The sequence below is a fragment of the Dipodomys spectabilis genome, unplaced genomic scaffold, assembly GCF_019054845.1.
Source record: "Dipodomys spectabilis isolate Male_0828 unplaced genomic scaffold, ASM1905484v1 ptg000423l, whole genome shotgun sequence".
NCBI lineage: Eukaryota > Metazoa > Chordata > Mammalia > Rodentia > Heteromyidae > Dipodomys > Dipodomys spectabilis.
The window spans coordinates 666,164-678,327 of NW_024871100.1; the positions used below are offsets into that span (position 1 = coordinate 666,164).

Here is a 12,164-nt window from a genome sequence, read left to right on the forward strand (position 1 = left end):
TCCTCAGAGATTTGAAATCTCCACGTCGCCTTTGGTGTGTTTGTCTAGTGGCATGAAGGGTGGGGGTGGTAGATTATTTATTTCTTTAACTTCAAAACCTGTTATCCTAAGAGCATAGACATTTCACGGTGTGATGATACTATTGTACTGCTGAGACAAGAAACTGCACACCCAAGGGCCTTTGAAAAGGTAAACCCAAGTACCTGGGCTTGAGTAGGCTAAACGCCTTGTAAACCACTGCAAAGAACTCCTGCAACAGAGCAGTGTGCTAAACAAATGACACAGATTTCCCTAGCATCAGTTATTGCTAAGGAAAGAGAATTGTGATTAGGAAACCAGGCAGCTGGTTAAGAACAAACTTCTGCAACTAACCCCAATCCAGACTAGCAGTGTGGCCTTAGGCAAGTGGCTTCATTTCTCTGTGTCTTAAGTTTCCTCATCTTTGTAAAAGGGCAGAATACAGGGTTGCTAGGAGAATTCGTGTGATTGTGCAGGTTTTCTTTTTGGATGTGTTTCTGGAACAGAAAAGCCTCAAACATGAATAGAAGTACTACCATGTGATACTTTGGCTGAAACAACAGAGCACAGTTAACCAAGCGCCTTCTAACTTCACAGAGGTCTCAGACCTCAAGGACTGGCCAATGGATCAGATAGAAAAGGAACACTGGCCACAGTACATTCAATCGCTTGGGCCATGGAGTCAGGATGAATCTGATTGGTTCCGGAAGAGCTGTAGTTCCCCTCAGGAGAAATGATATTGGAGACTATGGAGATGCTTGTGGAATGGTGAAAGAACATAGTTTTAAAATAGAGTTAGTAAATTTTAGCAACGACAACCACCCATTGGAGTGGTACTGTGGGTTACTGTTTTGTAAAGTAAATTAAATAAATGCATGTTTTCAGTCTTAGTCACAGGCCAACTCTTCCCAACACTTCTCTAACCAGAAACCATGCTTAATTTACTAACATCCTTTGAGGATTTAAATAGCACATGGATAGAGTGGAACAGTGGATGCTATTTCTACTTTCAGAAAGTTTGGCAAGCTTTTTTAAACCTAATGTTTTTATCTTTTTTTTTCTTTGTTCTTTTATTATTATTTTTTAATTGAGTCCTGGTAATGTGTAGTTCTTATCCATGATTTGAAGATAAGAATTGGAAGAAAAATATAACGGTTCGCTTTTCTGAATGGTAGAAACAACTATTGGACCGGAAGCCATGGAACTAACTTGGTTTAATATAACAGTTCTGGAATAGGGAGTGTAGAGCGAAATTGCTAAGTTAGCAAGCCTTTATAGTATCCAAATGATGATGGATAATAAACTTCAAGAAAATGCTTATTTTGTAGGAGTAGGCATAAAAATGGCTGGCAAGCTTTGATATGAACGACTCTAAGGAAATATGTTTAGGGACACATTCCTGAGGTGTATTTCAGAAGATTATAATGATCCTTAATCTCCTTATCTGTAAGGCCTGTGTCTCAGGCATCAGTTTAGAGTTTAAAAAAAAAAAAAACAAGCTTGAGTTTGGTATTATCAGGCTGCGAATAATATTTAGAGAATATTAAATAAACAATTTTTTAAAGTGATTGGTTATCTGTGTATTCACCACGTACCTTCCCTCTCCTGCCCTCCTGGCCTCCCCCCATGTTGGTGCTGAAACCCATTGCCTATTGGATAGAAAGCTGCTCAATCAAAAAACTATTGCCCCGCCCCCAAGTAAAGGTCAAAGTTAAACTGAAACAAGGGCCAAGGTATCGCGATACTTTGCGACATCGGGATCACAGAACTCATTTGCTTCCGCCAGCAGGCTAAATAGTACCATATAACTTGTTCATTTTCTAACACCAGCAGGCAAGGAGTAGCACAGATAATGTTGTTCTAGTAATGGAGAAGTTCTAGGAAAAGTTTTCCACCCGAGGTTTCAGCAGGATACACTAAATAATCTGGAAACGTTGCGCAACTACGCACTCGTTTTTTTTTGGTGCGCCAGAATCTGTGTGCTTCGTTATGGGCGGGGCCATTGACGACTATATAAGCGGGTGCTGCTAGCTACTCAGTCTCTTCAGTCGTCTGGGACTTCCCTAGTCCCAGACGACTGAAGAGCTACCCCCAGGCAATGGCTATCTGACCTATGTGTGAGTCAGACTTATTTGCGATACAATACTGTTACTTTTAAGGTGTGCTATTCACAGGAGATAGTAACAGAGTGACTTTATGGTTGCCGTAATTGACAGGAATTCTCATCTGGATTTAGGGCTTAATGGTACTGCTCCACAACCACCACCAAAGCCCGTGTAAGAAGCGGAGTCCTTAGCGCACACATATGCGTGTGCATATGAATGTGTGTGTGTGAGTGTGTGTGTGTGTGTGTGTGTATAATTATGATTATTTTTTCTAGTCCTGAGACTTAAACTCAGGGCTTAGGTACTGTCCCTGAGCTCCTGAGGTTTTTGCTCAAGACTGGTGCTCTACCACGTGAGCCACAGCTCTATTTCCACCTTTTCTTGGGGAGAAACTACTGAATACGACTCTCACAGACTTTTCGCTCCAGGCTGGCTTCGAACTGCAATCCTCAGATCTCAGCCACCTACCGGCACTAGGCTTCAAATATAAATTTTAAAATATGCTAAATATGTTATAGTATCATTTTAGAAGAAATATAATCAAATGTTCTCATGAGCTTTTTACTATAAAATATTTTCCTTTTCAGCTGAGCGCCGGTGGCTCATGCCTGTAATCCTAGCTACTCAGGAGGCTGAGATCTGAGGATCGCAGTTCAAAGCCAGCCCAGTCAGGAAAGTCCATGAGACTCATCCCCAATAAACCACTAGGAAACCGGAAGTGATGCTGTAGCTCAAGTGGTAGAGCACTCACATTGAGCTGAAGAGCTGACGTATAGAGCCCAGGCCCAGAGTTCAAGACCCACTACCGACAAAAAAAAAAAACAACGAATAAACCACTAGAAAACCGGAAGTGACCTACAAAAAAAAAAGCATAGAAGAACCTTTCTCCTTCAGATGAGTAGAGGGGGAAAACACGTCAAGTTTTGGTCCTTTTGGTATGCTTCACTAGCCAAACCTTGAATCTCTCCTGAGACGGCTTTAGTCTTTTTTCCTTTCCCTCCCTCTTCCCTTCCCTTCCCTTCCCTTCCCTTCCCTTCCCTCCCCTCTTCTCCCCTCTCCTCTCCTCCCTTCCCCTCCCCTCCCCTTCTCTTTTGTTGGCTTGAACTCAGGGTCTGGGTATTGTCCCTGGGCTTTTTCCATCAAGGTTATATCGCTCTACCACTTTGAGCCACAGCACTACTTCCAGTTTCCCTGTGGTTCATCAGAGATGAGTCTCATGGACTTTCCTGCCTGGGCTGGCTTTGAACCGTGATCCTCAGATCTCAGCCTCCTCAGTAGCTAGGATTATAGGTGTCCAGCCTAGGCTTTGTTCTTCTAGATAACCCACTAAACTGAGAACACAGTCAGAGAAGAGATCTTGGTCATGGATGTATCCCAACATGTAGAAGAAAAGGAGCTTGACTATTTGTTGACTGTTAGCAGACTATTTGCCACTATAAATGGATGTTACCTGGCATCATCTCATGGTCTGAAAACATTGATGAGATCTTGTGGTCAGCTTGAATATTAGAGTGAAATATAGTCATCCTTCGCTTTAGTTGGGAATTTCTTGGGTTTTGTTTTGTTTTGTTTGTTTTGGTGGATCATGGGTCTTGAACTGGGCCTGGGCACTGTTCCTCAGCTCTTCAGCTCAAGGTGGGCCTCTACCACATGAGCCACAGCACCAGTTTTGGTTTTCTGGTGGTTCATTGGAGATAAGAATCTCAGGGACTTTCCTGCCCAGGCTGGCTTTGAACCATGATCCTCAGATCTCAGCCTCCTGAGTAGCTAGGATTACAGGCGTGAGCCACTGGTGCCCAGCTGGGAATTTCCTTGACGTATCTTCTCTTTACCTTCACAGATACAGTCAAAAAGCGGCAAGGAATGGAATGAAGAATCAATTCAACCTCCATGAGCTGAAAATGAAGGGCCCTGAGCCAGTGGTTAGCCAAATCATTGACAAACTGAAGCACATTAACCAGGTATGTGGTGTACTCAACCAAAATGGAAAGGGCAAGAAAAATGACAGGTGGACAGTTTTTCACTGTTCAAACTGTATGTGTATGCTTTGGGAAAGGCAGCTGTTATTCATTCTTGTCAAAGTGTTTCTCTACTAGAAAGGATTTCTGACCCTCATCTTTTGCTCTACTTTTAAATTATTATGGCAATAGCACAGTGTGAGAGACAATTTAGAAAAGAGAGGGAAACTATTTTTCACAGTCCCTCTAACCTATTGTAGTTTTACTCAACATATTCTTTCTTCTGTCCGGAAAAAGCACTTAGTCATTATTCATAATTAGAAGTCAAATTTTGCAGGTCTTCAGAAAACAGTATGTTGAACACACTTTCTTAGTTGCTGTACATCTTCAACTTAATCATTTGCTGTGGCTTCGTAGTATTCTGTAGACCATTCATCATAATTAACTAGACTGCTTTGCTGATCATTTTCATTGCTTCCAATTTTGCATCATCCTAAAATTATCTCTTCATATGTAGTGCTTTTTTTTCCTAATCTTGTGTGTTTTAATCTCGAAAATACTCTTTTTTTTTAAATTCAGAGAACACTTTATGCGTTTCTCTAGCCAAACCTACGTAGTGTACTTGTATCGGGTTGGAGGGATCAGCACATTATTAATGTTTGAGTCCAAGTTGCTTTCTAGTGAGAATATATCACTTTGCACTAGCACCAGCAAAATAGGAGAAGTCCAATTTCACCACACCCTTGCCCACTTCTGACTCACTACCATGTATAGACACCCACAGATTTCCCTGACCTGAACACATAATTTTTTCTTCTCCTAAGGAGTTTAGTAACAAGACACAAATAGAAGCTTGTAGTACCATCTGCTTGTGATTGCTTTGTGGTCACAATAAAAAATTTAAAAAAAATAAAATAAAGCCACCAGAAATGTCAATGTGATGGTGTTTCTACCCTGTGATTCATGAATTGGAGGGCTGTGACACCAGTGGCTTTTTTCTATTCGTAGCTTCCCAAGAACTTAATGATAACTATAATCCTTATACAAGGACAGCAGTTTCTGTATGAACACATTGCCATGATTTTGAGCGTGTGTGTGTGTGTGTGTGTGTGTGTGTGTGTGTACTGGTTCTGGGGCAGCTCAGGGCCTAGGTACTGTCACTGAGGTTTTTTTTTTTTTTTTTTTTTTTGCTCAAGCCTAGCTCTCTACCACTTGAGCCACAGCTCTGCTTCTGGCTTTTGGATGGTTAATTGGAGATACGTCTCTCAGCCCTTTTGGCATGGACTGGCTTTGACCCACAACCTTCAGAACTCAGCTTCCTGAGTAGCTAGGGTTGCTGGTGTGAACCAACAGCACCTGGCTACAACTTTGTACTTACTTTTTAATAAAAAGCTTAGCAATGACAATTTGGTGTTTCTTTGAACATGTTTGTAAGAGTTTTCTAATAGGGATGAATTTCACATTGCATTGTGACCATATTTTGTTTTGTTTTGTTTTTTGTTGGTTGTGGGACCTGAATTCTGGGCCTGGGCGCTGTCCTTCAGCTCTTCAGTTCAAGGCTAGTGCTCTACCATTTGAGCCACAGCACCTCTTCTGGCTTTTTCTGTTTATGTGGTGCTGAGGAATCGAACCCATGGCCTTATACATATGGCAAGCACTCTGCCCCTGAGCCACCTTCCCAGCCCCCCAGTATGACCATACTGACAAGCATGCTTCCCTTGAGGACAGTGATGGTATTTCTCTTCCAAATTATTTCAAACTTAATGTGTCTGGATAGCTCCACTCAACCAAAGAGATCCCACCACTGATGAATGGAGAGAACCTCACAGCCAATTACTATCGTCCTAATCCTAAATGAGAGATTCTGTTAAGTCTGTCTGATAACAGACCTTAAGAAGTAGCCACTATGTGCCCAGCTAGATAGACATAATATAGCAAGTTGGAGTAGATAAAGGCAGGCAGGGAAGGGGCACTCAAAAGAAAAAAAATCAAAGACCTATGGGTGAATCTTCCTCAAAGAAAAGGGAAAACTAGATCGGACATGGGTTTCTATGATCCAGAAGTCACTAAAAATCTTTCCAACAAGCCCCTTTAGTAAAGAATTCAGGTATAGGAGAAAGAATATGGGCTTTGGATCCAGATGAACATGAATTCAGTTCTGGATCTTGTCAGATAATCTAACCTTAGGCAAATCACTGAAATTCTTTGAGCTTTAGTTCTGAGAGAACTACTATTGAGAATACTATTGGGAATACTACTGAGAAATATTATTCAGAATAGTATTACAGAGCTCTCAAAAGCTTTCTCCTTCCCCTTCTTTCCCCCGCCCCACCCCCCCCTCCAGCTTCCTTCTTAGGTGTGATTGTACACACACAACTATATGTACAGGCCCTTATTAAGTAGTTATGAGGGTTTTGCCAAGGCCTTTCCTTATAGATAGGACTTGCTTTTGAGATTTACCACTTTATGCCAGGCTCTTTGCTTCTTGTAGTTGTGTAGGGTTATATACCCCACTGAGGCCTCTCTTCTTGCCTTTCCTGATTTGTTTTCTTCTTTTCCTTGCTTCTAACTTTCAGCCACAAAAGCTGAAACCTGTTCATAGAGTGGGAGGTATTATATATATATAGAGAGAGAGAGAGAGAGAGAGATTGTCAAAATTGAGAAAGTCACTGTTAAAATTATTACTTTCTCTGATCGTAAATTAATATGTGAACTTTATTAGTTTCCATAGAAATACCATTGAGCAACCAATTAATTCTCATTGATAGACAAGTTTTACCTGTTTAAGCGGAGCTGTTAAAATTGGTTGGGCTCCAAACACCCACAATGACTTTATAATTTTTCTCATCTGTGTTGCTTTGCATGGTGAAAAGAGTTTTTCTGACCTTAAATAAAACTAAAACTGACTTTTGGCTATGATTCAATGTGACAGTGCAATGCTTTAGAGATGTCATAAAGAAATGATGATGATGGTGGTGGTGGTGGTAGTGGTGATGGTGATGATGATAATGTGCTATATTTGCATACCACTTAACCATATTTCAAAGTTATTTCATGTTCTAAAGAGTAATTGCATAGGAAAAAAGATCCAACCTGGGATTGTGTGTAAGATACAGTCCTGTTACAGAATCTTTCTTTTCAAGGAGTCATTGTTGCCCTTGGCCATTGTTATCCTACTTATTGCTCCCTCAGAGGTAAATGATAAATAATGAATGTTGTGTTTTTTTAAGCTAAGGAAACTGAGGCAGAAAACCTTTAAAGACTGTGCCAAAACATCCAGTAAGTTTAGTTGACAATCCATCATTCAGATGTTGTTTCCTAGGCCCTGCCAAACATCTGGATTCACTGACTGCCTGACTAAATTGGCCTAAAAAGTTTTGGTGATGGGAAGGTAAAAACAAATTAACTTGCCTCAGTTCATATGTAAGTGGGTGGTGCATGCAAGAGTGTAATGTTATTTTCTGAACCCCACTCCCTACCCCAGCTTGTTTTAACCTATAAATCTACAAATACAGACAGATATATCCATTATCTATGCCTCTATACCCATGTGTGTCCATCTCATTGAACTTTGGCGAGAGCATTTATGCACATATCTCAAAATAACTCTTTACTTCCTTCTTTGGAAATACTCAGCTGCCTCCTTTTAGATTATGGTTGCTGTTGATAGCCCTGGAAATAACATATCCACTAAGGGAATAAAGCAACATTATTTCCATGCTGACAATCTCATAGTATAACTTTGAGGGGAATAGGTTCAGGGTCAGTGCTGGGCTTTTTCCCAGGGAGGCTTACAGGTGTGAAATGTCCTCCCTCCTCCTCCTCCTCAACGAGATCATGTGGAACATTCTCACGATTAGAAATGAAAACTTTTTTAAAAAATCCTTTACAGTTTCTAATTTGTATGATGATTTATTGTATGGTATTAAGAAAGGAATTGAACTCTTGTAAGTTCTCAATGTCAGTCCTGGAATTTTCTTTAAAAAAAAAAAAACAACAGGGGCTGAGAAGGTGGCTCAGTGGTAGAGCGCTTGCCTTGCATGCATGAGGCCCTGGGTTCAATTCCTCAGCACCACATAAGCAGAAAAAAAAAGCCGGAAGTGGTGCTGTGGCTCAAGTGGTAGAGTGCTAGCCTTGAGCTGAAGAGCTGAGGGACAGTGCCCAAGCCCAGAGTTCAGGCCCCGAGTTCAGGCCCCATGACCGGACCCCAAAAAACAAAACAAAAAAAATTTGTTTTTATTAGTGTTATTCTATTCCAGGCTCCTGCGTAGAGAATAGACTGTCCATAGCTAGAATGATTAGAATACCTTCTTACCCATATGAGGTTGTGGGCCATTGATCCTCTAAGTCTGGTGGTGGTTGTTTTTTCTGACTAAAATTTTAGAATTTATTCATGGTTATTACTCATGCCTAAACACATTTCTCTCATTATATCTTTTGACCCAAGAGCTTAAAATGTTGCACTTCTCATTCTCACCACTACAATGCATTTACTATGATGGAAGCATGACCTGTGTTATCAATTTAGCCATATTGCCCAATTTTGGATCTGAATCAACAGTGCCCATTCGTATCTGGAATGAGGCCCTAACCCAGTTTTGTGAATGGCATTTTCTGTCTCTTGTTAGTGTTCATTTAACAGTCCCTAAACTACTGAAGATGGTATTGTTTCTATGGTAAATCAAGCCATTTCTTGTCATCCCCTCCCCATTCTAGTTCAGGTTCAAATAAAATTCCAGAAATTGCCTTTTCATCCCTTGTAAACGTTGGAGGCACAACAGTCGATACCTGCCATTTGGTGTCCGTCAGAGCCTTCCATTCAAAGAAGGATAAAGTCTCATCTATTTGGGATGGTTGAAATGTCCCACTGAATACTGGGGGAGTGGACAAGATGGCCTCTTAGGTTTCCTTCCAGCCGTGTGATTCTGTGATTTGTGGCTCAAGGTCAGGATTTCACCCAGTACCCCCTTGTGAACAAGTTTTGTGACTTTATTCTCTGTTCTGCTACTCTTTAAAAACACGCGGTTCCCAGGTCATCTCTTTCTATTTTGTAACCTCTCCTCTTTTCACAAGTTCTTCCCTTCCCACCAGTCTTGTAGCATAGGCAAATGGAACTTAAACTTGTCCTTCCCCCAACCCATTTCTTATGTTCTTCTACCCTCTTTACATTAGGCTAGGAAAATATTAAACTTTTTTAAAGCTTTAAATATATCACTCCTTAAGCTTCCCTCACCCAGAGCTGCATAGATGACGTGTTTAAACCACCATGTAGTTTCATATAAATAATATTTCTGCCATATTTGCAGGGCACAATTCACTTCTTAAAGCTCTGTTAGGTACATTTGATCAATCTCTCACAGTGGCTTGGAGAGGAAAGCAAAGCAGGCATAATTCCTATATTTACTAGGAGAAACTGCAGGCTAGCAGTTTCATTCTCTGTGCTTTTCTTCTTCTTCCCTAAACACATGGCATACATGTTAGCGGGATGCATCTATAAAAGTACAGAAGTATAAGTAGCAGAAACACCTTGATTTGTGGTTTGACAGTTTGCAAGTACCTAATATAATCATACGTGTAGTCTGAAGCTCTAAAATCAGCAACAAAGAATGATTAAGCCTTATTTTTGTTGTTGTTGTTGTTATTTTGCCAGTCCTGGGGCTTGAACTATGGGCCTTGTGGCTTCCCCTGAGCTTTTTTACTCAAGGCTAGTGTTCTGCCACTTAAGCCACAGCTCCACTTCCAGCTTTTTGTGATTAATTGGGGATGAGTCTCATGGACTTTCCTGCCCAGGCTGGCTTGGAAGTGTGATCCTCAGATCTCAGCCTCTTGAGTAGCTAGGATTATAGGCATGAGCCAACAGTGTCTGGCATAAGCATAGTTTTGTTACTTGGCTGATTTTTGTTTGATTGTTCACCAAATTCCAATTGGGATGATTCTTAAAAAACTACTTACAAAGTTATATGGTGTAGAAATCAAGGCATTTTGTAGCATGGGTTTGAGTTACGCACAGTAGATAAATTTTTGATTCATTCAATGATGGTAAATGATGAAAGAAAAAAAATGTAAATGTAGAGCAGTCAGTGAAATGTCTACACCTCTGTTCCCCTATGTAAGCACTGGCAAAATATTTATAACAACCCTGTTGGACTGTGGTAAAATGAAGAAATGAATTTTTAATAGAAAGTTAAAGTGTTATGGGTTTTTTTGTTTTTTGGGTTTGTTTTTTTTTTTTGGATTTTTGTTTTGTTTTTGTTTTTGCCAGTACTGGGACTTGAACTCAGGGCCTGGGCACCATCTCTGAGCTTTTTTTTTTTTTTTCTCGAGGCTAGCACTCTACCACTTGAGCCACAGTACCACTTCTGGCAATTTCTGTTTATGTGGTACTGAGGAATCAAACTCAAGGTTTTGTGCAAGCTAGGTAAACACTCTTCCACTGAGCCACATTCCCAGCCCTAAAGTTTTTAATAAGTTATTTAGTGAAGTTGGAAAGTAACATGGGACATTTCTCAGCATGTTAATTTTTAAAAAATCTTTGAAATAGTTCTCAGGCATGATAGAAACACCTCAAATAAGCTGTTTTCACTCACAGTAAGTGAGTGAACCAGTGAGAATCATAAAACATTGATCTAATCCAATAGTTCCTAGAAAATACTAATCTACAAATATCAATCTAAACTTTATTTTTAAAAGGCATTTTTTGTAAGTCAAATCTAAATTAAAAGCTGGGTACTCATGCCTGTAATCCTTGCTACTCAGGAGACTGAGATCTAAGGAATATAGTTCCAAGCCAGCCTGGGTAGGAAAAGCCCATGAGACTCTTAGTTCCAATTAAGTACCAAAAAGCCGAAAGTGAAGGTGTGGCTCAAGTGGTACAGCATTAGCCTTGAGCGAAAAAGCTGAGGGAACAGAGCCCAAGCTCTTAGTTTAAGCCCTGGAACTGGCACATATCCACACACACACAAAAAAATTAAAAACCTTCCATAAATGGAATTATGTTCTAGTGCCTATCATACATACAAATAGCATAGCAAAACTCTAGTGATATCCAATTCCTCTGTGTGTGTGTGTGTGTGTGTGTGTGTGTGTGTGTGTAAGACAGAGTTTCTATCAAGGAATGTTAACAAGAGCCAATGAATTGATTTCTGAGTCGCAAAAGGACAATGTGAATTTGCCTTTTAATATCACACCTAGATTTTATAGAGCTAAATGTTATTTCATGAAGCAAAAGGGTATTAGTATATACATCCTAAAATACATTTATCATTTTTTAAAAATCTGTCATTTTGCTTAATAGCCTGAAAAATAATTATAACATCTAGTGGCTTTGAGGAACATGTGTTTTTAGTATCTTAATTACTATGTATGGTTTAATAACACTGCACCAAGAAGAATTCCCAAGTATTTTTTATTAAATTTCTTAAAAATGATTATTTGCTATATTTGAAATATGCGGGTCTAAAGGTAGCTTAACCTGGGTCATGTATTTTTATTCTTGCATATGAAATTAAATTACTCCAAATTGGAATATGATCTGGATTGCAAGCCTGTATGTTATTTGTAGCAGTGTTTGTGGTCATCTTGATTGAACAATAGAGGGAAATATATTGTTTTTTAAATTATTGTATTGTACTCTTTCATAATCTTTTTTCATTAAAATACTAGAGGGCAGATTCTATAAAAAGGGAATTCTAGCACCATATAGGCTACCAGATTTACAAATAAATATATTTCTAAATTATCTATTCTATCCATTGCTGAATATAGCACAGTATTTTAATAAACAGTTACAAATGGTTGGTCTCTGTCCCCATAAGCCTTTATTATAGGTAGCGTACTGATCTATAACAGACATCCACATAGATATGTTCAAATAGTATTTGAGAAGTTCAGAGATAACTTTTCAATCTGATATATTCATAAATGTGTCTTGCATTTGAACTATAAGCTCCTTAAGTATGAGGTCATGTATAGATACTTTTTTGTTTCCCTTCCTTCCTCTTTCTTTTTTCCTTTCTTTCTTTCTCTTTCTTTCTTTCTTTCTTTCTTTCTTTCTTTCTTTCTTTCTTTCTTTCTTTCTTTCTTT

The 12,164-nt window shown here is 39.5% G+C and overlaps 1 protein-coding gene and 1 non-coding gene across 2 annotated transcripts in view; one reads left to right on the forward strand and one right to left on the reverse strand.

Moving 5' to 3' along the window:
• Positions 1-12,164, forward strand: part of Gpc3 (glypican 3) — a 402,055-nt gene that overhangs the window by 287,925 nt on the left and 101,966 nt on the right. The window contains exon 6 of the mRNA XM_042668242.1: positions 3,964-4,084. Coding sequence (XP_042524176.1) covers positions 3,964-4,084 — 121 coding nt within the window. The remainder of the gene's footprint in view (positions 1-3,963; positions 4,085-12,164) is intronic.
• Positions 8,535-8,668, reverse strand: LOC122097644. Its single transcript, XR_006145556.1, has one exon. It is a non-coding gene; the product is annotated as a small nucleolar RNA SNORA1 (small nucleolar RNA).